A 27,738-nucleotide genomic window follows, 5' to 3' on the forward strand; every position below is an offset into this window, starting at 1 on the left:
AGTTCGGGGAAATAATTCTGCCTAGTTGGATTTGCTTTTTGTTGCCGTTATTATTTATACGTAAATAATGGCAAAGCTTAATAGTAGACAGTTTGTGCTTTAGAAAAATAAAGTGACAACAGGAGTTGGGTTTCTAGTAACACTATATATTTTCATATATAATTATATATATTTTTTTATATATCAGCTTCACCAGCCAGGGTCCAACTTTACAGCGACTCTGGAATATCTCAGTCTTTTAGGGATGATTTATTTCCCCTGAACACCCCAATTTATCACTTCACTACCTCTGTATCCTAAGTCTCCATCTCTCGTGTCTCCCCCCAGCCTACCTCAAGTCATTTTCCTTTGACCCCATCATTAAAACACTTTATTTTCTTAATTCAATATATTTAATGCTCCCATTCCCAGTCCATCCCCCTTTACCATATTTCTTTATATAATATTTTTAGTGATGGAGCAGTTCCTCAGGAAAGATCTATGTGGCTCAGCTCAGAGCTGTGCCTGGGTTTGGTACTTGGGATATCTGGAATAGCTTTTTCTTACTGTTTGGGACCCTCTTTGCTATTTCTTCTTTTATTTTAAAATAATATAAATCCAAGTGTACTTTGCAAATTCGATCCATTATAGGAGAAGCACCATTTCAGCCTGATCAACCCAAAACTTCTTTTTACTGGGTCTGTTCCCCATGCAAAGCCACCCATCAGATCAGCTTTTCCCTTTGCCTAAATATGCTGGGATTGCACATGGAAGATGCTGCTTGGCCGAGTGGCAGCAGGGTTGTGCAAGAAAAGGTTTTATTTGATTCCAAAATGAAGAGTTGAGGCCGTGGAGGCTGAATTTTCCCATTAGATGGCAGCAGCTGCAGCAATTCCTCCCCACTGCAATATTGCTGCTGCAGGGAAGGACCAGGGAGCTCGAACAGGGCCCAAAGCAGGAGCTGAAAAACAAAAGGCTTCTCAGAACAGCAGGCAGAAAGAAATGTCTGTCTTCCCCTGGGAAACATCTCTAGAAAAAAGAATGGAGTTTGTGCCCAAAGCATGAGTTACTCCCCTCCAAACCTCCCCACCCAAAGTTGGAAATTAATTTCTCATTGCCAGGCTGGGAGAAACATCGGGAAGGTAATAAATCACATTGGAAAACACGGGCCACATGTTGCACTTGAAAGCATCTTTCACCTTTAATAATTCACATCCCAGCAAACATTCCCACTCTGGGATCAAAGGCACCGCTCCTTTGCAAGCCATTAAACGCCTGCACGAGTATTTGGAGGAGGATCAAGGCCTGGGATATTAATAGCAAGAGGGAAATGCATATTTGTTTGGACCACAGGATTTTTTTTTAAAATCAGGTGGTTTCCTTTCAAGCTGTTTGTAATTCCTCAAGGCGCTCCACAAGAATTAGAGGAGCTGCCTCAGCCAAGCCAAGATTGGGAAGATCTCGGATACCAGCCCAAAGTCAGCGGGCATTTACCACCATCCTGCTGGGATGAATCCACCTTGGAAGCTGAGAACCCACACGAGCTTCTGACAAGTTGGAACAAATCTTCAACCCAGCTTTCAGTGCCCCAGCCACAGGATTTGGGTCTTGTCCGGGAGCATCTCCCAGAATTTCACCCCATTGCCCTGGAAAGGCAGGGAAATCAGGATGAGGAGACAATCCCACTCCCTGGGCTGGGATTGACAGGGCAGGAAATCCAAAACTGAGAAGAGGAAGTCCTTTTTCTTGCAATGTTTAATTCAGCTGCAGAACTCAGAGCTGCAGGAAGTTGTTGAGGCCGAGAACTTAAACAAGGCTGAAATTTAAACAAGGTTCCTCTAAAGGGACCTAGATCTTGTGGTCCAGTGGAACAGGGGGAGTGGAATGAGACGATCTTTAAGGTCCTTCCAACTCAAACCATTCCAGGATTCTATGAAAATGGATCAGAGAGATATCAAAACCACCCATCACACCCACAATCAAGAGCTGACTGAAAATATGTTTAATTGCAATTAAGGACCGAAGCTCATGTCTGAGAGTAGAATGAGGCTGAGACCCCTTGCTCCTGCATTCTCCCAAGCTTTTCATGCCAGGGGATCTCCTCTTGCCCCATCTCCAGCCCTTTATTCCTCGAAGCCTTTCCCACAATTTTTTTGGGGGTGTTAACTGTGTGCTCAGTGCTTGTAACTTGACCTGTGGGAATGGGCATCCATGTCCCCCATGGGGCTGGGGATAAGTGGGGTTCAAGGGGGCACTGTGTGGGTCTTCCAGGGGGTGCTGGAGGGTCTGGGGGGGGAGTGTGGGGTGGTACTGGGGACTAATGGGGTGCTGGGAGGTGGAGGGAGATGTTATGGATGCTCTGGGATGTGGCTGTGAAAGATTTTGGGGGCTCTGGGGGGTCTTGCGTGTGCTGTGGGCTCAGGAAGGTGCTGAGGGTTCATGCGGGTGCTGTGTGGGGTGTCTTAAGCTGCTGGTGGGGACCTGGGGGCTCAGGTGTTTCCTGGGGGGGGGTCTGTGAGTGATGTGGGATCAGGCAGGTGCTGGGCTGTGGTCTCAAGGTGTTCGTGGGCTCAGATGAGTGCCGGGAAGAGTCTTAGGAGTCCTGAGATCTGATGATCCTGGGGAGGCTCAGGCTGGTCTGGGGGTTCAGGTGGGTGCTGGGGGGAGGTTGACGATAATCATGGACTGAGATGGGTGCTGGAAAAGGTGGTCTCCAGATTCTGGGCTGAAACGTGTGCAGGGAGCCTCAGTGGGATACTGGAGGTGCCAGTGGGGAGGGATGTGGGTGTTGGGGGTCTTTTGGGAGGTACTGGGGTGGTTGGGAGTCCTGAGGGATGTTTGGGGCACCGGGAGGCCCTTGGGCTGGCCTGGGTGTTGGGGGGGTCCCGGGACAGTGTTGGGGGTCCCAGGGCAGTGTTGGGGTGTCCTGAGGAGTGCTTGGGGCAGCAGAGGGGTGGGTGTTGGTAGGGTCCCGGGGGGCATTGAGGCCGCGGGCTGAGCAGGATGTTGGGAGTCCCGGGCAGTGTTGGAGGTCCCAGGCAGGGCCAGGCCGGGTGTCGAGTGTCCCGGGCAGTGTTGGGCTCCCCAGGCAATGTTGGGGGTCCCAGGACAGTGTTGGGGATCCCGGAGCAGTGTTGGACTCCCCAGGCGGTGTTGGGGGGTCCCGGAGCAGTGTTGGGGATCCCGGAGCAGTGTTGGGGATCCCGGAGCAGTGTTGGGCTCCCCAGGCGGTGTTGGGGATCCCGGAGCAGTGTTGGGCTCCCCAGGCGGTGTTGGGGATCCCGGGCGGTACTGTGGGTCGAGGGCGGTGTTGTGGGTGCTGGACAGTGTTCCCGGGGCGGTGTTTGGGGTCCCCGGGCAGTATTCCCCGGGCGGTGTTGGGGGTCTCGGGCGGTGTTGGGGCTCTTTCGGGAGGTGTTAGGGCTCCCCGGGCGGTGTTAGAGCTCCTCGGGAGCTGTTCCCGGGCGATGTGACGGTCCCAGTTCGGGCCGAGCCGTTGCGGAAGCCGGAAGCGGGGCCGGGCCCGCGGGAGGAGCCGCAGCCGGAGCGGGGCGGGCGGGGCCGCAGCCGGAGCGGGAGGAGCCGCAGCCGGAGCGGGAGGAGCCGCCGGGCGGGACGCGAGCGGGGTGAGGCCGCGGGCGGGGGTCGCGGGGGGCCCGGAGCGGGGCCGCTCGCCGCGGGCTCGGCCTGGGGGGGCTCCCCGGCTTATGGAGGCCGGGGCCGGGGTGGGGGCTGGGGGTGTCCTGCTGCAGTTTATTGATTTATTTTTAAGAATAACCTCCTGGCTGGGGCTCCTCTGCCTCAGAGGAACGCGGGCGAGGCCGTGGGGCTGTGGCCGGGTGAGGGTCCCTCCGGAGGGATTTCAGCGCAAGGCTGGGACCTGATCCCCGGGCAGGGTGAGGGAGGCGGCATTAAGGGTGTTAAAGCAGATGGGAATATATTTTTATATCTGTGCACATCATTATATGTTCACCAGCAAGGCGAAAGCTTTCCCTTTTAAAGACTCCTCCACCAGCGTTTCTGTCTAAATATTTACCTTCTGAAGCCTTGGACTGACCACCCTGGGGTGTGTGGGCAGAACTGGGCACTTGGGTGCAAACCCTGCAGGCCAAGTGCCATCACTGTTTGTGGAGAGAGCTGCTGATTCCTCACAGTGTGGTGGAGTTCATTAAAAAACCAGAATAACAGATGGGTTCCTCGTTTAAAGGCCTCTCTCTAAGGGGTTTGCAAGGGATGAGCCCTGCTTAGTGTGTGTGGTGGCAAAGAGGGTACAGTAGCCTGTTGTTATTGTTTTGTCGGTTGTATTGCAGGAATAGGAAGGAAAATAATGGGTTGTTATTTGTTTTTTAAGGCCTCATCTGTTCTCCCAACAGTGTAGGAGCATAATGTAATGCCTTATTTCCTAGCTGGAGGATTGAGATACCCTTGAATTTGTCAAGGAGCTGGATTGGGTTTTTAGTGTCTGTGATTTACAAGGGTTGTCTACAAAGGTGTTTGCTCAGAGTGGAGTGTAAATAGAGACGGGTGGGAGCTGGGATATATCTCAGCTGTTGTATCTCAGTAGGATTCTTCTGCTGTTTGGAAAAGGGGAAACCACCGTGTTTGACAGCATTTCTGTGGGGATGTTCGTCATAAGTGGTTCCAGGCAGATCATGCAAGCAGGAGAAGCTTGCTGAATCTGCTGGAATTCTGCACGGGACAGCTTCACAGGGGGAAGCTTTGGCACTTGGGGGCCAGAGAACACTAGATAATCTTTCAGACCACTTAGCACACCAGTTATAGTGTCCAGGCAACTAGAGTAACCAGAAAAGCTGGAGGGGGGGGGAAAAAAGGGCCTTTAATATCCTGCAGATGTGCTGGCTCTTGCTTGTTCTATGAATCAGGGTATTGCATGAATGAGTTAGGAAAGCAATGGCTTGTTTTTATCATCACGTGCATGGCAGGTGCTTTACAGATGAGAAGAAAAAGTCCTTGTCTTGGAGAGGTTAATATGAGATATTATTGATCCAACCTGCTTTGCTTGCCCATGGGGCTGCTCAGGTGGCAAGATCTGGGACAAATATTTGCATGGAATGCAAGGAATGTCGGTAGAAGAGGGCCAGGAGCTAATTAACCTGGCAATGTAGTGCAGCATGTTCTCCGTTGCACACTCGGAGTTGGGTTGTAATTTGGCATTTTTACCTTTCTGGTGTTTCCGTGGCTGTGGTTAGAAATTTGGCACTAATGTTAATATAACATCTGACATTAACTGCTGGAGTTGAATGCTTAGGCAGCTGCTGACCAAACAAATTGGGGTTATTTTTCAGCCAGATAATTTTCCTGATCTGATGCTCCATGTGACCACGTAAACAAGTGTGCAAGGGCAGAACAGGGATCTTGCAGGAAGAGGAGCAGTTGCTGAAGCTGGTAGTTCTGTGAAGCATGGGGGTTTTTAAAATACACCCCAGTGTTGCATTAAAAAGAAGATATTAAAATTGCCATTGCTTGGGGTGTGACTTATAGGAGCCCATGGTTTAGGGGGAGAGCTGTCGGCCAGTTCTTTACGGGCAGATCAGAGTCCAAAGCTGAACTTTATATCTTGCTCAATCCATACATTACAGTTGTGGCTGATTTGTGCTGTGGGAGCAGCCAGAACAAATTACAGCTGAGCAAATCTGAGTTTAGGTGCCTTGTTACTCACGGCTGGTCAGGGTGTGCTCAGGTGAGCCAGCAGGTCTGTGCTGGGAGGTGTGTGCAGAGCCCTGTGAACAGTTAGAGTTCTCACAGTGCAGTGGCAGAATTGTGGAGCACAGTGGAGAATTGGGTGGATTCGTGAGCTGGTTCCTGGGGCCAGGAAACTGTAGAGCAAAATGGGGACGGGAGCCTGATTGCCATTTTCAGCTGTGGTTATCTGATTATCCATCGTGCTTCATGTGTTTTTATGTGGTGGTCCTTGGGCTGTGCTCTCAGGGCAGAGCACTGCTAAACTCTCTCCCAGCTGGCCTGGTTTGATCAGGTTAGTGTTACCCAGCTCAGAAACAAGAAGCAAAGCAAACCTTTAGAGATTCTTTCCCCCAGGCAGTGCCAGTGTTTTTCCCAGGCAAAATCTCTCTTTTACATGAGAGATACATGATTCTCACATTGGCAGTTTGTACCTTGGCCAGCAATTTCTTTGCATCTTTTCTTGAGCCTGTCAGCTGCTCTCCTAGAGGCCTTTGTGGCAGAGCAGGAGTGGTAGAGGAAATTTTTTTTTTTTTTTTTGGCAACTTAATGTTGATCTCTCATGGGTGTGTTCTTATAAGTGAGAAATAATTTGCTGTCAAATGCCATTTTGTCACCCAGCACAATGCAGTTCTTGCTGGGATATTTAGCTCTGTGGCATCTCTGACCTGCAGGCAGACTTGGAGAGGAAGGTGGGGGCTTTGTTCCTTGCAGAGCAGCTGCTCTCACGTTGCTGTTACTCAATAATCAGTTGGCCTGGACATTAGGTTGCGAAAATTTAAACACATTGTAAACTGCTGAACTTTGCCCCACACATTCTGCTTGTTTCTCTGTCCTGTCCCTATTGCTGACGGGGGATTTAATGAAAACAAATCTGGGTTAAAATAAGCGACTGAAATTACAGCGCGGGAGGGCTTAGCTGGGCTGCTGCGTGTGATGATCAGCTTTGTATTGTTGGCTTTTGTATTTGGTGAGCAATCGCTTTATGGGATGGATTCATTTGGAATAGATGAATAAATGGAGTTTCATTGATTTCTGGGAAGCTTTGTTCATTTACATAAGCTGCGAATCTCAGCCGGTTCTGCTCTTGTCAGGAAATTTCACGGCTTCTTTGAGTCGGCGGGAGATCCTGAACCAGCAGAGACTATTAGGAGTGCAGCTCAGTGTTGTGCTGTTGGCTGGGAACAGGTTTGCTCCAGAGGAGCCTTCCTTCTTTCCTGGGCACTGCCACATTCCTGGGATCGCTGTGCACACGCTGCTCTTGGGTTGTATGGCCGCAGTTGATTCCTGTTAACACACCCAACCTCTCCACAGGGATTTCTCCTCGGAGGCCATGGAGCTTTCGGCCAACGAGCTCAGCATCTATGACAAGCTCTCCGAGACCATTGATCTGGTGAGACAGACTGGCCACCAGTGTGGCATGTCAGAAAAAGCCATTGAGAAGTTTATCAAGCAACTCTTGGAAAGAAATGAACCCCAGAGGGGCCCTCCACGGTACCCTGTCTTAGTGGCTCTCTACAAGGTAAGATGACTTTTGTGCATGAACACAACATTTAAGGGTCAGGGTTCTCCTTTGCACCTGAGCTTTTTATTTCCCATTGCATTTTCTTGATGAATTTTCCAAAATCTTTGTTTAAAAAGCTGTGAAGTGTAGCTTCCTTCCTTCATGCCATGAGCTGCTTTGAGAACAGGAGATAGCTGACCAAGATTTGAAATTGTTCATGTGTGCTGTAGATTTACCATGTCAACACCTTCCTCTCCCATAAATTATTAAATAATGAGATTTGGATTGATTTTTCAGACTAAGATTCCTAGTGTTGGCATCCTGAGTGGAAATGTGGGAAGGAAAGACATTCTTGAAGTCCAGATTTGAGTAATGAAGTGAACATGGCTCTGTTTCTGACCCTGCCACAAACTTGTACATGTCTTTATTCTCCTTCTGGTCTATGAAATAAACCTATTATCATCATGCTTGATGGTAAAAAAATGTTTTAAAAGCCTTAACTAAAAGATTTTGTAAAAAGTTTTGCAAAGTGGGTGAAGGGATGCTATTATTAGGTAGGTTTGAGATCCCAGACTGGTTTGGGTTGGAAGAGATCTTAAAGATCATCTAGTTCCAAGTCCCTGCCATGGGTAGGGCACCTTCCACTAGACCAGATGTTTGCTACAAGTCTGAAAAGCTTCCCGCTGACATAATGTTCAGTAATACTTTAGTGTCATCTTTACAAATCCATTGCAATGGGGTTTATTTGGAAAAAAATTCAAGCTCTCTTCCTCATGTCCTATAAAAAGCTGTAAAATGAGGCAGGAGAACAGGAAACTGCAAATTTGAACTTTCAGCTTCTGTTCTTGTTTTTGCTGTTGATTCAGTTTGACTTTGGCCAGGGGGAGAAATGCGTCATGTCATCTCTTTAAGGCTTATTTGGGATTCTGGTATGGAGGAGGGAGCTGGTGCCAACTCTGCCAAAGTGTTTCGAGGCTTGACGGATGTTTGCAAAAGCCACAGGGTTTTCCTTGTGTAAGAGGCATGGCAGGAGTGCAAGCTTTTATTTGATTAGATAGGGAGGAAAAGGAACTATCTGTAGATAATCCTGATTGATCTCATGCTGGATTATTTGCAGTGCTAAAATACAGGAACAGAGTTGTTTGTGTGGCTTGGGTTTGAAGGCTGCTTAATTTCATCCTTGGACAGCCCTAATAATAAAACTGGGTGACAACTCTGTGTACATAAACAGCATTGCAGCTGAACGAGGAGACCCAGCAAAAGAGTGTTCATGTTGTGGTGCACAGCCACAGCCCTTTGATAGCAGCAGAAGGTGTGTCCCGCTCTGAGGACACCTCAGCTCCCTGCAGTGTGATTAATTCCATGCCTGTTTTCCCTGCAGGGTCTGCTCACCCTGGGCTTGGTGTTGCTGACTGTTTACTTGGTGATCCAGCCCTACAACCCGCTGCCGCCCGAAGCGCCGCTCTCCAGAGCCCAGGCCTGGGGCTCCCTCGTTGGGCACATCCGGCTGCTGTCCCTGCCCATTGCCAAGAAGTACATGTTGGAGAGTAAGGAAATGATTTCCCTGCTGTAAATTAAGCCTAGCAAGAAATACCAACTTAAATACCAGCCACGCGAGTCACTTGAGCGTCTCCAGGGCACCACAAATGTGTTGCTGGCTTGGCATCATGGTTTTCTCTTTTCCTACCACTGTACTTAAAAATAGTATCCTGAATTCTAGCTTCGCTGGGACTGAAGCATATTTTATCTCTAACTTGATAATTTTGTTCTTGCGTATTCTCTTTCCCTTGCTTTTAACGCCTTGGGTTTTTCTTCCACAAGAGTTCCATTTCCTCTAGAAGTCTTTGCTCTTCTGAGAACCAGAACTGAGATGGCTCTGCTGGGGAAATGTCACCTTTTCTTATTTTTTCTGACTAAGGAAAAACCAGTTCCTCAACCAAATCTTGATGTCTGTGAGCAAAGTGTAAAAACCTCAGCTTGTGGCCTGGTTTAAGGAAAATGAGTTTTTGCCAAGTGGCATATTGGGAAGGGCCTGGGGGATTGAGTGCTGCTGTGTTTATGTGGCATTAAGGGCAGTGTGTGTGTGAGGAAGTCAGATAAGGGCTCCCTGTGAGGTCATCATATCATGGGAGAGGAACATCATGGATTTTCCTAGAATGGCATAATAGAAATGGAAAAGTTTGGCTATTTCTCATTCTTGGTCAATCATTTCCACTGACTTAGACTGGCAGGAGGGTGCAAGCCTGGGCTCTGCCTCTGCTCAAACACAAAGACTGTCAGTGATGATAAAGCTGTGAATTATTTTGAGCAGGGATATGGCACAATGTTGATGGTCTGGCAGGTCACTGTAAAAACAAACTCCTGTAGCTGTGCCCTCGTCAGGTTTATATTTAGCTTGGGCACCTCATTGTGTTGGAGTTGTCTCTGTTGGCTCTGACCTTCCTGTCAGAGCTAAAAAGGGCTCCCTGAAATGCCAGCACCATTCTGCATTCTCTCCCTCCCTCTTTTCCAGTGACGCTGGCATGGGATTTCTGTTGATTCCCGTTTGTATGGGTGGGACAGGGTATCCCCCATTGTTCCTCTTCTTCCTTATACATTGGGATCTCTCTGGGAGTAAAAAACAAAGGTGAGGAGATGGCTCTGATAAGCACTTGACATTAGGAGCCTGCTTATCTACTGCATTCCAGCTTTTCCATGGGTGAACACCCCCCTGCTCCTGTATTGAGATGGAATCCAATGGGAATTTTAATGCTCATTTCACTTTTCACAAGGGCCAGGAGTGACAGGACAAGGGGGAACGGCCTAAATTTGAAGGAGTGCAGGTTGGATATTGGAAAGAAGTCCTTCCCTGTGAGGGTGGGGAGGCCTTGGCACAGGTTGCCCAGAGCAGCTGTGGCTGCCCCATCCCTGGAAGTGTCCCAGGCCAGGCTGGACACGACTTGGAGCAACCTGGGGTAATGGAAGATGTCCCTGCCCATGGCAGAGGGTAAAGCAAGATTAATTTGAAGGTCCATTTAAGCTCAAACCAGTCTGGGATTCTATCATGTTTCTTCAGATTTTGAACAGAAGGTTGACGGGTTCTTCCTTCAGATACCACAGGGTCCCTTTGGATGAGAAGAGCCCAGGAAAGTTCCCTGGCACAGCAGGTTTGTAGGACAAGGGCTGCCTGAAACCATGAGCATCTTCTTGTGAAGATAAATAAGAGCAGGAGCAGTTCTAGCCTACCTTTGGAAAAACCAGCTGAATGATGAGGAGATGGGGAAACATCCAGAGGAACAGGTGAAACGGGAAGGATGGATGGTAGAAGAAGGATGTGGAGTTATTTAAATGCACATAAAATCCCTCATGCCTCCCTTAGTCCTGTAATTCTTCAGAAGCAATGAGCAATAGGGTGGGCAGCAATCCAGTTCTGGGTAAACGAGGAGAGGGGGGAGGCAGTTCCTGCTTGCTTTCCACAGTATTAGGTTGTGGTGGAAGCCACAGCATGTCCCAATTAACAGATTGACTGGGGTTGGTTGGAGTGACTTTGATCCTGCCTCAGCAAAAGGAGCTGGACAAGACCCTGGCTATTTGAATGGGAAAGTGCAGCACCCAGCCTGAACCTTGGCTGGGTTCCTGTGGGAATCCCTCATGTCCTGGCTTCCCAGCAGGCAGCTGCGGCCACTGACGCTGTCCCAGTGACACTGGTGTCACCATCACAGCTTGCTGCTGAGAGGACACTGGTGAAGCCATCCAGCAGAGATCTGGAAGAGGGAATTCCATGGTGTGGGGCTGAGTGCTCTCCCAAGCTCTTTCAGCCCTGCTCTGTGTGTTGTGTTATTTTGCCCCTAATTTCGGCCTTGTGGTCTGCTGAAGGGAAGGGGTAAAGCTGCATCTTGTGTCCTGTTTGTTGATGAGAGTGTAAGTCCAGGAGGTCTTGCAGGCAAGTCTGGTGTTCTCTGATCACAGAATCCCAGGATAGTTCAGAAGTTCTTCCTCATGTTGAGGTGGAGCTCCTTGTGTTTTAGTTTGTGACCATTGCTCCTTGTCCTCTTGCTGGGCACCATGAAAAAGTCTGGCACATCCTCTTGGCATCCTTTGGAGATATTTATATGAGTTAATGAGATCCCATCTGAGTGTCCTCTCTGAGAAGGGATGCTAGCACTGTGCCTGAGCAGCAGAGAAAACCACTAATGAAGGGACTCGACGTAGAGACTTCTCTTCCTTTCCCTACGTAGGTCCTGGTAGATGAAAATTTTGAGGGGGCTGAGGATGGAGCTTGGAGCTTTCTGTGCTCGGGCACCAGTTCAAAGCCAGCTCGGGCTGTTCCTGTTGAAAGCCACCTGTTGTCAGCTGGAGGCTGCCGTGGCCCACCGGCAGTGCTGGCAGACGTTGCTGTGGTGTGGGCGCACGGGTGGTCCTGCTCCTTCCTCTGTGCCTGGGCAGGCAGGGCCAGCCTGGGCTGTGCTGTCCCTCCTGAGCTTTGGAGCAGCTTTCCTGTGTCCGGGGTTGAGGTTGGAGCCCGGTCCCCTGGGAGGTGTGTGGGCTGAGCAGCCAAGTTTGTGTTGCAGAACAAGGGCAGCTCAGTTGCTGGATTTCCCCCGAGAGCCAAGAGCTCCAGTCAGAGTGGTGGTGAGGCTTTGGGAGGAGCAGGGGTGCAGGATGTGCTCCCCTCGCCCTCCTGCTCATGGTGACTTGCCCTCCATCCTTGTTCCTTCCACCTAAGAGCCATGCTGTGGGTGACAAGGGCTGCCTGTCTGTCAGTGGCTGTGGGTGGACCTTTGAGCAGCCGAGGTGAGGAGCAACATCCACAAAACTCTCTTGCATTGTTTACAGGATTGAGTCCAAAGTAAATTTCCTTTTTGCCTGTCTCTGTGCTCTCTTGCTTGCTGATTTTTTCCTCCGGATCAATTCCCATATTAAACCTTATGTTCCCACCCTTTGTTCCTTGATAGCTGACTCTTAGACCCTTGTTTTTGGCGTCTGTGCCTCTCTTCCAGCTGTTTTCCCAGGGCAAGGTCCCTGTGGTTGGGGAAAAGGTCTGTGGAAATGTGGATTGCATTTGCTCTTCCTGAGCTGGTGTTTATGCAGAGCTTGTGAAAGCCCCGGTGCTGGGTCATGTTGGCTGCTCTGGGCCTGCAGCTCTTGGCACATCAGCCCTTCAATTATAACCCCAGAGTGGCAGTGGGCTGTCAGACCTCTGGGTCTGTCTGCTGTAAGGAACACAGTGTGTTTTGATGGGCACATGGGTTAACTCAAGGCTATCTAATGCTGTTCCAGGGAAAAAGTAAGACCTGTGCATTCTGGATTAATTTCTGACAGAGGCTGGGATGGACAAGTAATTCCCTCTGTGTTTCAGTTCTCTGGTATGAAATAGGGGTATGAGTCCTTCCCTCTCTCCTACACGCATTAGGAAGTAACATATGAGCTCTCAAAGCCTGCAGTAAAGCCAAATGAAAAGGGGTTTTCTATTCTTTTAACAGAAATTTTAAAACCACAGTGCTGGTCACTCTACCTGATTTTTCTTGCCTTCACAGTTGTGTCATCTCTATAGCTTTGTTAATATCTAAAAATGGTTTTTGTTGTAAGGTGGTTGGTAACTGCTCTCTGCCAGCCACACAATGATGTGATGAGCTGCTCATTAAGCTGCACTCACATTAACTCATGTGTCTGCCCATGGTTAGTTCAGTCCTCGCAGCTCAAAAACCTCAGCAGAGCAGGTCTGTCAGTGGGGAACAGGCTGTGGCCCAGCAACGTGACAATTTGCACATTGTACTGGTAGCAGGGATTGTAATGACCTCAAGGAAAATCCAGCTTTGCTTACAATAATGACACTTGGTCCTGGCCACACGCATCCTGCACAGCCCAGAGTCAGCTGGGTCAGTAACTGCTCAGCACACCTGAAATCACACAAAAGCACACATGGATCTCAGTGCTGGAAAAGAGATCCTGTGCAAGTTACCCCCCAGCTTGGAGAAGAAGTGTTAAATACCCCTTTTTGCCTAGACCAGTAGGTCTAAAATCATGTTTACGGGTTTATATGTAATTATTGTAGAGAAAGGAGCCCAGCTGGAGGAGCAGTGTTTAGCAACACCTTGTAAATGGCCTGTCACTGTGTTACTAAAGCCTGCTGGGTGCCAGAGCTATTTGTGGGGATGGGTCACAGCAGGCTGGGTTACTGGGGGAGGACAGCAGCTGGTTACTGGGAGAGGGCAGCAGCCTCTGCCTCTTGGCTGGCCCACCTTGGGTTTAGCTGGAGGCTTGCCTTGGCACTTGGCCAGCTCCTGTCTCCTCTCTGATCTTAACCCTTTGTAGGCAAAATGCTTCTCCCTCTGCTTTTCTCACTCCAGCCTTGGAGTGTGTTTATCCTTGGCACAGCTCTGTGCAAAAGGGGAGCATCCAGCATGCCTGCCTTGCACGAGGACTTGCTGCTTCTTGAGAGCAGCGTGGGCACCCAGGCATTCATCCAGCCTTTCCCCACTGGCTGAGCACCCAGGCATTCATCCAGCCTTTCCCTGTGGCTGAGCACCCAGGTGTTCATCCAGCCTTTCCCTGTGGCTGAGCACCCAGGCATTCATCCAGCCTTTCCCTGTGGCTGAGCACCCAGGTGTTCATCCAGCCTTTCCCTGTGGCTGAGCACCCAGGTGTTCATCCAGCCTTTCCCCATGGGCTTTGCAGCCCACACTGCATCACCCACCCATGGGGCTCAGGGATTCCTGAGCCCAAGGAGCATAGGCCTGCTCTGAATGAAGGGTTGCACAATGAGGCTGCTTGGGAGGTAAAGCAGGATCTGATTTCTAACTTGTTGCTTCTCCTCTTGCTCTCAAAGGATGTTACTTTTTTTTCCTCTAAGCAAAGTTGAGCTGGTTTTTGCTCTTGTTTTTGTGTGTGTTCTTGTGCACCCGCTTTGAGGGCTGGAGCATTTGGACGTGGTTGTGGGTCACAGCATGTGCAGGGCTCCCTCCCATCACTGCACAGCTGCCAGTTTATCTGATCTTTTGTGTGTGTAAGCAACCCTTTTATGATATAACCTGAGAGCAACCAGCAGACATGTGTTGGCTCGTTCAAAGGGGAAAAAAACGGCTGACTTTGCAGGGCAGGGTGGTGCCAAGCTGTTCATGCTCTCTGTTCCTTTGGCCTTGGTTCAGCCAGTGGACTGTTTATTTGGGTTTGCTGGCAGGAAACTAACCCCAAATCATTGTGGTGCTGTGGAACATAACTCTTCTTTTTACTTCTATATTGTGATGCCTCCAAAATTTCTTGTTTCCTCATTTGTAGAGTGAGTGAATTGTTGCTTTGGACTTGCTTTCCTGGGAAGAGAGTTTGCCATAGGTGGCTTCTTGCAGAGGCATTTAGCAGTCTGGCAGAGCCCTCTGTGCACTAGTGACACAGACATGTCAAACCTTTTACAGGCTGAGGCCACCATCAGGCAGGGAACAGCAGCTGGGAGGGATTTGTTTCCAAAGCTGTTCCTCTGAGGCAGATTGCTCATGCAGTGCAAGCTGTCAGCTGGGGCAGGTAACCAGAGGTGCAGCTGGAGTGGACTTTGGATGCTTTCCTGACAGCTTGGTCCCTGCCTTCCATTTTTGAGACTGGTAGGTGCAGATTTCTCCTGGAAATAATGCTCTTTTACCCCAGTGGACTGTGAATTCCTCTTGGGCTCAGCGCAGCAGACTTGATTTCACAATGTCTGGTTGGATCAAAATCATTTTCGTGCTTTGCTCGAGGTTGACTAATGATCCCTGGGCTGGTGGAGCAGCCGTTACCCATTAGTGAGATGAATGAGTAGTTCTTCAAGCTGTTGACTTCTACCCAGAACAACAATAAAGGGGTTCTTAATGGGTTTTTTGTAGCTGTTATTTTGTTCCTAGCTGTTCCTAAAAATGCTGTGAACCAAACTGGGAGGTACTTTCTTGTCATGGCATAAATATATTCAGTATACCCAGGGCTACAATAAAAGTTCAGTATGAGGGAGGGGTGAGGATCTTGTGCAGAACAGGGACACTCTTTGGAGTATGTATTTAAAACCCCACTGTGATGCAGTCCTTAATCAGGACTTGCAGGCTGTAATTAATAATCCTCATGTTTCCTGCCTGACTTACTTAAGAACCCATCAGTTTAGCCTGACTTTGACATGACATTATAAATGATCAAATTAATTTTTAGCATAGTGAAGAATTTCAGCAAGATGGAGTTTGGGAAACATTGCTTGTGCAACAAAGTGCTCCAAATGCCTCTTCCAAACTGTGCCACCTGGTGACTACAGAGCTTGGAATCTCTACATTTGTAAAGTAAGAATGATGGGATTTACCTGTGTCATAGATTGTGCATCATGAATTGATGCCTAAATTGCTCCGAGTTTTTAAATACTGTTTTAGCTTTCTGTAAAATCTGGGAAAGGGAGTGTGGTGATAAGCATATAGTATATCCTGCTGCAATGGCATAGCACAAGTTACAAGCTGTTTACTCAAGGAGTATCTGTGAGTCTGCAGTGGTCCCAAGGCAGCACGTGGCTGGTCACAGGAGGAAGAACAACCTGGCCTGAACGTTCTTTGGCTGTCGAAGCAGTAACAGTAGGTTATGAGCTGCAGCTTCACTCTAAGGTTAAGGGCTAGACCTTGCAAATCCCTGCCCTTAAAATAACAGAAAACAGCACTGTAACATCCAGCATCTGGAAGTTGGATATTTCCAAGTGTGGAGAGAGCTGCAGCCCTAATCCTTCTGTGGGTTGGTAGTGATTGGACATCAGAGCACTGGGGGATCTTCATCATGGAATCATGGAATGGTTTGGGTTGGAAGGGACCTTAAAATTCGTCTTGCTTTACCCCCTGCCATGGGCAGGGACATCTTCCACTATCCCGGGGTGCTCCAAGCCCAGTCCAACCTGACCTTGAACACTTCCAGGGATGGGGCAGCCACAGCTGCTCTGGGTACGCTGTGCCAGGGCCTCCCCACCCTCACAGGGAAAAATTTCTTTCCAATATCCCATCTAACCCTGTCCACTGGCAGTGGAAGCCATTCCCCCTCATCCTGGCATTTCATCCCTTGTCCCAGATCCCTCTCCAGTGCTCTTGGATCTTTTTTAGGCACTGGAAGGGACTCTTCAGGTCTCCCTGAAACCTTCCCCTCTCCAGATGAACACACCCAGCTCTCCCAGCTTGGTTCCAGAGCAGAGGGGCTCCAGCCCTTGGAACATTTCCATGGCTTCCTTGGGACTCACTCCAGCAGCTCCACGTCCTTCTTGTGTTGGGGTCCCAGAGTGGAGGCAGCTCTGCAGTGGGGTCTCACCTAAGCGGGGCAAAGGGGCAAAATCCCCTTTTAATGGAACACCCAGGTTTATACAATGGACCTACAAGAAAGGACAAAGAAATGTTTGGGGAATATTCAGTGCACAGCCATTCCTGGGAACCCTGAGTTCATCCGAGGCTTGCTGAAGTTGCTTGAATATTCCTGGACTGGCCCCTGGTGAAGTATGTGGGGAATAGTCTTATCCTCAGAAAGAGGAATCTGGGATTTGGAACCAGCCTTTGCAGGTTGTGGAGCTGCTCAGTACATTAACCAGTTCTCTGGGGAGCTTCCTTCTAGTTACTGTGGGTGATGGCAGCAACAGCCCCTACGGACACAACACCTGGGGGGACTGGAAAGTCCTGGGGGGTCTTCCCTGGGACCAGACTTCCCTGTGCAGACCTGGCTGGCACTTGCCTGCTGGAGATTGCTTCAGCCTTGCAGTCCTGAGTGCTGGGGAGCAAACCAGCTTGGGGGGGAGCCAGCAAACTGCCTCAGCACCTGCAGTGCTGCAAGCAGGAGGTTTCGTGTTTTCAGCACTTTGCTAGGGTCAGAAACAGCCCTTGGCTCTGTGTCCTGCAGGAACAAAAGTTGTCCCTGCTAGAGGCTTCCCTTTGAACCTGCTGCACTGGCAGATTGATCCTGCGTTCTCCATATGGTCCCTAAAGAGAGCAGGGCTTGCTGAGATCCTGCTCTCAGATCCATGTGGGCAAGTTTCCATAAGTTAATTTGCTTTGCTGCAATGGGCAGAAGCAGGGCCAGGTCTTCTCAGGAACCTCTGAGCTTCCAATCTGATTATCCACACCCAGCATCTCTGGGGCTGTGCATGCACACCCCTCTCCAGTGCTGGGGGCAGCCAAAAATTTGGGAGATCCTCTATGAAAACATCCAAGAAGGGCGGGGCACTCATTTTAAATTGATGGTGACTTGAAAATTATTTTTCTGCATAGTGGAAAGTAGAGTCATAAACTCCTTGTAGCATTAATCATAGATGTGTTTTAAGGGAAGGTTGTTATCTCTTGGTCTGTGATGTGTTAGCAGCTGGAAGTCCCAGCCCTGGCTCTGCTAGGAGCTCTCCTGACACAGTGGAGAAGACAGCTCTTGTTCTGGAGAAATAATAACACATAAAAGGAAATATGAGGTGGTTATGGCCGATGGGGAACTGAAGTTCTGTTAAACAAACTGAAGGCTGCCTCTTGAAAAGGGGTGAGAAAGAGCAGAGAAGTTGGCCCCACTTCTGTCGTGTAATGGATAGCTGGATGTGTCACTGCTACAGCTGCTCTCCTGCACTCCAGCTCCACAGGGATAATTGCCCACGCCCAGCACTTCAGCTTTTGGATGGGAGTGGATGGGACCATGGTGTGAGGGTTGTGCTGGGATGAAAAGAGCATCTTCCATTTGCATCCCCGAGCAGCCATGTGAGTGCACAGACAGCGTGCTTGACTTCCACCGGAACAATCCCCAGGGTGTCTGGCAGGCAGGGTGATAATGTAAAAGGAATGCAGGGAGGGTAAGGAGAGAAAATCAGCATCCTGGGTAAAATCCTGCCCTGGTCCCCAGTGGCAGTTGGCTCCTCAGTGCACCACCTCTCCTCCCGCCCTCCCTGGGAAGGGCAGGCACTGCCCGTACTTGTCATGCCAGTCACACACATGCTGGTGCACAGACTAACACCCTCCACAATAAATCTAAAAGATTAATTACTAGGGGAAAAAAAAAAAAATCCCACAACCCCACTTGCAGCATTTAAAATGAGTCTCAACCAGTGCTCTGCTCTGGTTATTCATGGAGAAAAGAAATCACCTCCTGAATCGAGCAATTGAGAATGCAAATATCACTGCCTGCCTCAAAAGAGGAATCAAGGCTCTGTACTGTCAAGCTGATTAGCATCCTGTTCCGTGGGGTACTGCCCTGAGCCCAGAGGGAAAATTTGGGGACAACTGTGCTTAATGGTTAGGGATGAGGTTTCTGAGTTTTGCCCAGAGAGAAATTACAGTCTTGCTACGCCCCGTCTGATGACACACCATAGAGATGTTTTCTTGTTCTCTTCGTGGCGACTGCCCTTTCTCTGGTGAGATCTTTCAGCCTTTTGTTTCCTGTCACTGACCAGCTGTTTTTTGTGAGTTGAGTTTTTTTGTTGTTGTAAAATTGAAGCTTTCTACAGGCAGTGGAACAAAGATTTTCTTTTTTCTCTTGTGAGCAGGGAGGGAAAGTACGTCGGGGCAGTTTCTCATGGGAGTGGAACTTCTGCTTGCAAGAAGGATTTTACACTTTGTTTTGCCTTTTTTTCCCCTTTCCCTGAAAGCAGCGTAGATGCACCTTCCAGAAAGACTAGGAATTATATCCCGATCCCTTTCAGTCCATATCCCAGCATTAGGGTGGGAAATGCAGCATTTGGGAGTTGGAAATACTCAGCAAGAAAGAAGCAAAATGAATCCCAGTCTGCTCCTTGTTGTTAGGTCCCAATGAACGTAAATTGTCTGCAACGTTCCTCGTTTTGCCTGTTGCAGATGTCAGAGGAGAAAATAAAACAGGAGCTCTCCTATGAAGTGCTGTTCATCCCTTCTTACCCTTGTGCAGGAGCGTGAGCATGGCTGGAAATTGCGGTGGCAGGAACAGGCAGGTTGTGTGAGGTCTTTTTTCCCCTGAAAAGCTGCTGTGCATCCTTGTTTCCCAACTCGGTTTTTCAGCCAGACTTCACTCTTCTTTCTCCCCTTTGCCACCCCCTTCGTTTCCTGAGTTTGCCTGCAGCAGTGTCCGGGAGGCTTTGGAGCTGTTTTGACGTGTGCTGGCAGGGTGGGCCTGTCGTGAGGACAGATCCCCGGATGTTTCATGTGAGATGTGTCCCAGGCCTTGGGTTTTTTCCTGACCCACCCTGACAGATCAGGGCTGGGATGGGTTTGCTGCCACTGCCAGAGTTAAGCCTCTTCCATTGGATTAAGGCTGCAGAACCAGGGCTGTCACTACCGCAAAATCTGTGTTTGAAGTGGAATTTCCATGAACCTCTCCCAATTCTCACAACCTCCTGCTGTATCTCCAAATATAAAATTAGTATGTGGGGTATTTAGGCTGGATATCAGAAAGGGGTTCTTCCCCCAGAGGGTGCTGGGCACTGACCAGGCTCCCCAGGGAATGGTCCCGGCCCCGAGGCTGCCAGAGCTCCAGGAGTGTTTGGACACAGCTCTCAGGCACAGGATGGGAGTTTGGGATGTCTCTGTGCAGGGCCAGGAGTTGGAATTTGATCTTTGTGTGGTTCTGTGATTCTGTAAATCAGAGCCATACCCTTTCAGTGTGGTGGCTGCTCTGCAGATCCTTGAGCATAGAAATACATGGGGTGTTCAGCATTGTCCTGCTCATTCCCTGCTGCAACAAGTCCCTTCTCTTAATGTTTCTTTGGTTTTTTTGGGAGAGTTGTTAAGTTGGAGGAGGGAGGCTGGATATAGGCATCAAGTTGTGTTTTCATGTAAAAATTGAATTTTTGAAGATGTAAACATATGCAGTGTTCATTGTAGGCCAGTTCAGCTGATTGTGGTGTAACAATTTTTGGAATTTAAAGTGGATGTAGCTGTGGTCCAGGGGTTGCTCCTGCTGGGACTTTTCTCCCCATTTCATCTTCAAGAAAGATGGGATGAATGAAAACAGCAGCAGCATGTCTTGGTGAAATCCCACATTCCCCAGCATCTTCTGCACATCAGAGACTGGGCAACCATCGCCTGGGACAACGTATTTCTAAATTAACACAGTGGTAAAGAGGAGGGTGGTGATTTCAGGTATGTCCTAGCAGGGTTCATGACACCAGTGCTGACCTTGTGGAAATTACTCTTTCCAGCCTGGATGTTTTTTGGTTTACTGGGTGTTACCTCCTTGATAACACTTTTGGGTTGCTCTTTTGCTTATGGACTTGTTTCAGTTTAATTACACTACATATGATGGTTGCCATCCTTCTGTTGCTCATGGAAGGGTAGCTGAGCCTATGTGCCTCATGTACAGAGAAGTGGAATTTCTATAAACTCTCCCATTTCTCACAACCTTCAGCTGTATCTCAAAAATGTGCTGGAAACATTCTCTCCAGTTCCCTGCCTGGTGAAGCTGCTTCTTTTGAGTTACAGCCATCAGAAACTATAAGAAATCTCAGTGTTTCACATTAGGGATAATGAGTTTATCACTGAATTTGTCTCCTTTCCATTCCATTTTTGGTCTTACTGAGCAGGTTTCCCTTGTTTCTTCCCCAGAATGCCAGGACTGGTGGGCAGCAGGTTGCAGACAGAACGCTTCCGCGCTTCCCGCGAACTGCACAGTCTGTTCTGCTGTGAAAAGCCTTCAGATAGTGACAGACTTCAGAGAACTATCAGAAAAGCTCCAGAGGCATCAGCCTTTTCTAATCAAGGTAATGCAGGGATTTGTGAAGCTGGGTGATGAGTCCAGACTCTTGAACAGCACGAGCCCATAACCCCTGCCCAGTATTTTCACCCATGAACTCAAACTGCTTGTTCAGAACGTGTGTCTAGGAGGACATTTCACCCCAGTGTGAAGATGTGGGAGGAGAGAGCTCCCTGCATTGTTCCTCTGAGTAGTGATCTTTGTATTTGGACATTTAGCAATCTACGTGGCTGTTACTCTTGGATGTTTTCTAGTGGGAGGGAAGTGGGAGCAGGGTGCAACCCTGGGGGCACAGCTTTTATCTTTGTTTCATGTTCTTTAAGACAGGGCAGCATCTCTCCTATGAAGAACTGAAGCATTTTCAGTCCCAGGATCCAGAACTGGCAGAGGTTATAATAGAAGAAAATTCAGCTGAATTGTGGAGCTGCCCATTTTTCTTTCCCTGGTGAGTCAGACAAAACAAGTGATGGATGGACACATCCTTTCTGCAGGGGTGCTCAGGCTCTGCCTGTGTGAACCACCAGTGCCTGCAAGTTGCACTTCAGCTGGAGGGAAGGAGAACAGGAGTGGGTTACAGGCTGCTTCTGTTTGCTGGCACTGATTTGTTTGAGGACAAGACTTCTGCACTAAAAAATGGAGAGCTGTGGCTTGGTCTCCAGGTATTGCTCCCCTTACAAGATAAAATTATCCCAGTGACTGCCTGGTCCTGTTCTTCAGGCTGTAAATCATCTGGGCTGTGATCTGATCCTGAGGTAACTGGTTCACATTTCTATCGCCTCTGTCTGCTCAGTGGAAATCCTCCACCACTGGTGCTGACTGAGAAGAGATGCCATGAGTTCTGCAGACACTGAGAAGTAATGGAAAGTCAAGGAATCCTGCAATTTGTGTTTGGTCTTGTGCAGAAAATATGGCCAGCACTAATCGTGCCCCTGTTAACCAAAAGCAGCTTGCCAAAGCCTTTAAGTGTGAACAAGACATGTGAACAACTCAGAGCTCTCTAAGGTCTCAGCTGGTAGAGGGATGGTCAGGGTACTGAAGAATTAATTATGTCAGGCCCCTAGACAGGGATGTAAAAATACCAAGCCCCACCTGGACTTTTCCAGTTACATTTCCTGGTCTAGAGAACAGCCTTGTATCCCTGTGCCTTGCCATGTGGTTTCAGTTATGGCTGTGTCCGATGCCACCTCGCTGCATCTTTTGTAATGAGTGGATCTGGTCAATGACTTGGATGATTTTAAGCGAAAAAGGGAGGGAAATTAAGTTTAGATATCCGTCAGGATATGTTCCCTCTTTACATGGTCCTGGTGCAGGAGCCCAGAGGAAAGCAGGAAGGAGCACACGTTAACAGGCTGAGGTTGAATTTTGCTCCTGCCTCCCAGGGCTAGTCTGTCATGCTGTTTATCAAGCGTGAACGTTTGGGAAGAATTTTATCAGGAAAGTAGCTTTTAAATGCAAACATTATAATTGTATGGTAATTCTTTAATATGGGTTGGTTTGTTTAGGAACAAGCCTGTGAATAAATCTCGGATTCTGCAGGAATTTTTCCCCCCTTCCTCTTTGCTGTCCTTCCCCAAGACAGTGTCCCTGGAGAGCTGCTTCCTCATCCGGCATCCAGATTTGGGGAATAAGGTGAGAAATTCATTCCAGAGACCTTTTCCTGTCTATGAGCTGTCTCCCAGCAGCTCTGAGTTTTTGTGGGATTTGCAGGGTATTTTTAGCTGATACAATCCTGAAAAGGAGCATTTGGGGTTGTATCAGTTTTGTTCACCCCTATGCAAAGTGGCATCTCAAGGTGTCTGTGCCTCCCAGCAGTTGTGTCTAGTTTGGGGAGGGAGATACCCTGTGCCCACCTCCCTTGGCAGCTGGAGACGTCACAGAATCAGAGGATAAATCCCAGAATAGTTTGGGTTGGAAGGGACTTTAAAGATCATCTCATTCCACCACCCCTTGCCTGCTTCATTCATGTGTCTGGCCTTGCTCTATAGCTGGGTGAGGTCTTTTTGTGCATAGTTGGGCAGAATTCATTTAAGAGTTGCATTTTAGGAGTTCCTGGCAGTGAGTCTCACTCATTCTGAGACACTTCAGGCTTCAGGCCTGATCTTCTCCTCTATGTTTTCCTGAGTTTTGAGGATGTGCAGGGCCTGCCTTGCCTTGGAGGAGAGGAGAACCCTTGCATGCAGCTGACCTCAGCTGTGATTCTGTGATCTGCTGGTAACTGGGGGAGCAGCAAACATGTTGTTTGCTCTGTCTCACCTGCCTGCAGGGCAGTGACTTGTCCCTACTTCAGACAGACAGAGCCAAGGAAAGCTGGCCAGGCTTTTGAAATCCTCTCCTCCCATCCTAGAGCTACAGCCTGCACAGCCTCTTTGCTGTTGGAAGTGGGCAGCTCACCCTGACTGTTGCACCTCTGGACACATGTAGAGGACACTGTGAGATGTTCAAGGTGGAGCTGGAAGCTGGGGATTTGGGTAAGTACCAGAGTGGGGTGTGCAGGGACTGGGAGAGCCCTTGGAATCAGGAGACTGCTTCCAGCTGGGTCTTTTCTATCTGACACCTAGGATGGTGGTTTGTGCCATTGTCACCTCCAGACTGGTGTGTGCCTGCTTGTCACAGCACAGGGAGTGATCCTTTTGGACTGGGAGTTTGTGGCCTGGAACACCAACACTGGGATACCAGGAGATGCTCAAAGCTGAGCAGTGTGGGTACACAATGGGTATTACAAACCCAGTGCCCACTGAGGGAAGTGTCTTTCCAAAGAGCTCCAGCATGACCACATCCCTTCGTGGGAAATGGGAGCACTCATTAAGGGTGGACTCATCTAACAGAGCCTCTCCACTGCCTCTTCCCAGGTTATGCCAGTGCAGACCACTGGACAATGAGCTTCATGGCCAGAGGGACAGAGCCAGCGGTGATTTGTGATGGAGCTGCCAGCTAAGGATGGTGGGGTGGGAAAACAGAGCTGTTCCCAGGAGAAGAAGACTTTCAGCTTTGAAGCCAAGGCAACATCTTGAGAGGAGTGAGCCGGGGCAACTGGGGCAGGCAGCTTTGCCACCCTGCATGTTTACAGTGTTGAAAAATGACTATTTTCCTGACCCTTGAGGTAATTCTTTGCCTTTCCTCAAATGTATTTTGGGAGAAGCTCAAGCTATTTATGACCCTCCCTGTCCCCTCAGGTAAGCCCTGGGTTTGCAGCAAAGGGTTTTCTTTCCAGGAGCAGCAGATGGATTTCTCAGGATGAGATTCACCTTGTGTTCTTTGTGGATTATGGCACTTCTGAAACTTCCTGGGGGGTTTGGGAGTGGATGGGGTGTGTGACATTTCTGTGTACATTCCTCCTGAGGAGGAAGCTTTGAGCCTGTGTAGTCAGGCCAGTTCTATAAAGGGAATGAATTGGTGATGTGTCCCAGCTCTCCCTCACGTCCGCAGCTGTGTGAGCCCTGCAGAGCTGATCTGCTCCTGCTCCTGGGCCAGGGAGAGCCTTGGGCCTGAGGGCAGAAACTCTCACTCACTGCATCCTTCTTGTACCAAAAGAATCCCTTCAGACCTCTCAGTGTTGTGATCACCCTTCTGCAGCTCTCTATCAGCAGGTTGTGAATGAGTCAAATGGTAATTGTGCTTTTCTTCACCTCTCCTTCCTTTCCTGCAAAAACACCGACACACACATCAGTGGTGCTGGCAGTGCAGGAATTCTGGCTGGAGCTGGGGCTGGGAGCAGAGCGGCTCTGTCCAGCTTTCACCTCAGCCACCAAGGGAGCCCAGCCCGTGGTACCTCTGGGAGCCCTGAAGCTCCCTCTTCCCTGGCATATTTTTGCATTGACTCCTTCCAGATCTGGAACTCTGTCTTCAGAATGAACGTTGGTTTTTCCTGGGTCCTTTCCAAGCTGCCTTTGCGTGTTTCCTGCTGCTGGAGCAGTGCTGTCTCCAGTGCCCTGAGAGAGGCTCAGGTTCGGTGTTTGCAGGCTGCGGATGCTCCGGTCCCTTCCAAGTCTGATCCTTTGGGTCTGATCCCGCTGCTGAAGATCACTTACAGATGTGTCTGGCTGAACTCATAGGCCAGGGCTGGAGTTCAGGACATACTCTCACACTTGTTAATATGGAGGTGGGAGGGGTTTTGGTTGTTAGTGAGTTAACTCTGTTCTCAGGAGCAAGAGCCTTTTTCTCTGTAAATATTTTAGGTACGTGTAAAATGACAGATTGGGAAAATGTCTGTCCAGCCTTTGTTTTTGAGGAGAATGGGAGCAAACATCGTGTTAATGTGATTAGGGGCTGACAAAAGCTGCCAAGTGGGATGACCACGTCTGGCTCCTGTACAAGGATAAGGCAGCGGACAGTTCCTGCTCCAAAGAATTTAGTCTGAGGCCTTGACACTACAATCATTTCTATGCATATCCCTTGTTTTTCTCCTGTCAAAACAATGAGAACAAGCCCAGCACCTGTGTCAGTCTGTGCATGGCCCTTGGTGCTGGACACACACCAGATCTAGTAGAACCAAAGGGGGAGAGTCTGGCTCTCTCAGGATAGAAAAGGACTAATATAATTTGTTACAAAATATTAAAGGGAATTGGACTAATAAAACTTCCATTAGTATTCTCACTACTTGGAGTGTATTTCACACTCATGACGCTACATGGAGCCTTGTACATGCCAAGACACACACACACACCACCCCTCTCCCTCCTCTTAAAGCCTGGGTCTTAGTTAATGGAAATTTGGGAGTTCAGTGATGGCAGAATTAGGGCCTCATTAGTGGCAGTTGCTATTTACACTTTGGCAGCTTCTCAAATCAAATTCAAAGGCTGACAAGGCTACTTCACCTCTTACTGGTTTTGTATCTGACCCATTTTTTAAAGCATTTGCTCAGAGATGCTGCTGGAGCCATTCTTGCTGAGATTGCGGTGGTTCGGTGACACTGTCACTGCTAAGTGTCCTTGACTGTAACTTGTAAAAGAGCTGCGGAGACAATTCCCAAGTGTCTGTGAAATGCCTGGATTTTGAGAGTCACACTTAAGCTATTGTGGCTGTCTGGCTCTTTCGGGAAGAAGCAGAGAAAATGGATCTATTTACAGTTGCTGTTTGGACTGGGGGGAGGAGGGGGAGGAAAGGGCAGGTTTGTGCCTGTTTAGCAGAAGTGTTCTCACGTAGTGCTTCTCCCTTCCTCAAAGAGTTGCAGCTGGTTGGACAGGAGCTGGTGAGCCTGGCCTGTTTGCAGAGCAGCCTTCCAAGTGCACTTTATGGGCTCTGCATAAGTTTCCAGCTCTGTCTCAGCGATACATTGCATATATCCCAGCCTCGCTCCCTTTGGAGTTTACATCATTTGTTTTTAAGCTCTCTGGTATATTTTCTCTTCCTTTTCCAAAAGCTGTAAGGAATTAGCTGCTAAACTAAAACAGGAGGGCAGTTCTCCTGCTGATAAAGAGCCGATTTTGGCCGGAGTGCAGAGCCCTGGTCTGCAGCACAGCTTCCAGAGCAGCTCCTGTCTCCAGCTGCCAGAGGAGTGGTGCTCACACCTTCCACATCCCAGGGTGGGTGAGGAGCCACAGTGGGAAACCTGGAGGTGAGGCCACAGTGGCAAAACTAGCATGGCCAAAGGGAGGTTTTGATACCTTACCTGCAATTAAGCCCAGGTCATCTTCCACATGCAGAGTCCCTGGAAAGGCTGCAGGACTTTCCTAGAGAATCTGCCGAAGTGGAACGGGGGGGAATGGGGCTGTTCCTGCAGTTACTGAGGTATCATAGTGACAGCCATGATCAGATGAGTCACGGAGGGGGTGTCCCACTGTGGTTTCCCTCACTTCCCCTTTGGCACTCTCTGTGCTGCTTTGGACAATCTCCCACTCCCACCCTGCCCAGCTCACACAGGTTCCCGGTCAACACATTTTAAAGTTCCTTTCTGTGCTTCAGAGCTTGTTGCCTGTGAGCTGGGAGATGGAGTCCTCCCCACCCCACATCCCAAAGGCTGCAAAGCTGCTCTGAAATCACACCAGAAATCGGTACTACCCACGAGCCCAGCAGGCAGACGTGAGGAGGGGTCACCTCTACACTTGCCAGGCTGGAAGGACGGGCTGTCCCCGTCAGCTGGGCGGGAGGATCGTGGTTTAAAGCTGCTCCCCAAAGCAGGGGTCACTGACCAGTGCTGTCAGTCAGTCCTGAACTCAGGGTAACTGAAAGGAGGAGAAAGGATTATTATGATTTACTTCAGTACCAGGAAATCAGCAGCCCCCACGGGAGCCAAGCTGACAGTTTCTATTGATTTTTTTTTTTGCTTTCTTTGTTCCTTTTCTTTTTTTCCCTGCCCACTGTTATTGCACACATTGATTCCCCCGAGGGGTCCCTTTGCAAGGCCCTGGAGAGCTTTGAGTCAGATTTCCCGTGAGTCTCTAGACTTCAGCTTCTCCCACCAGGCCTGTTTTTGCAATGTTCTGGAGGAGAAGCTGGTTTGTCTGGGCTGGATCAAAGCACCTCCCTTCCCTCATGGCCTCCCAGCTCCAGCAGCAGCAGCAGGAGGAGGTGAGGAGCAGGAGAGCACCTCATGGTAGAGATGTGAGCTCTGTAAACACCAGTGTCCCTGAAAGGGGATCCTCCTGCCTTGAAACCCTCTCGTTCATCACAGTGATGCTGCTCCAGGAGGGAAGTTTCCACACACCCCAATCCCAAACCCCAAGAGAACTGAACACTTCCTGGGGTGAGGCCATTTCAGTGGGTGCACAAAGCTTTTGCTTCCTGCAAACCAAACTTTATCCTCTCGGTAAATTTTATAGGTAGAACTTGATATCCTCCTCTTCAGGAACCTCCTCCTTGTAAAGAGCAGATTTAGTGTCCTGCTGAGTTAGACAAGAGAGATGCTGGACTTCCCTTTGCTTTGGAGATTCAGACAAATGGCAGGTGATTTATTTTTAGTATTATCTCTTTGTCTT

The 27,738-nt window shown here is 49.2% G+C and overlaps 1 protein-coding gene across 1 annotated transcript; it reads left to right on the top strand.

Moving 5' to 3' along the window:
• The first annotated feature begins 3,559 nt into the window (after positions 1-3,559).
• LOC309581651 (bombesin receptor-activated protein C6orf89 homolog) lies at positions 3,560-27,738 on the top strand. The gene is made up of 8 exons (XM_082296365.1): positions 3,560-3,605; positions 6,994-7,201; positions 8,565-8,730; positions 20,677-20,831; positions 21,148-21,269; positions 22,327-22,453; positions 23,169-23,292; positions 23,674-27,738. Exons 2-8 carry the CDS (start codon positions 7,013-7,015, stop codon positions 23,757-23,759), a joined length of 969 nt encoding a protein of 322 aa, XP_082152491.1. The 5' UTR covers positions 3,560-3,605; positions 6,994-7,012; the 3' UTR covers positions 23,760-27,738.

The sequence above is a fragment of the Coloeus monedula genome, assembly GCF_965178545.1.
Source record: "Coloeus monedula genome assembly, chromosome: 23".
Classification (NCBI taxonomy): domain Eukaryota; kingdom Metazoa; phylum Chordata; class Aves; order Passeriformes; family Corvidae; genus Coloeus; species Coloeus monedula.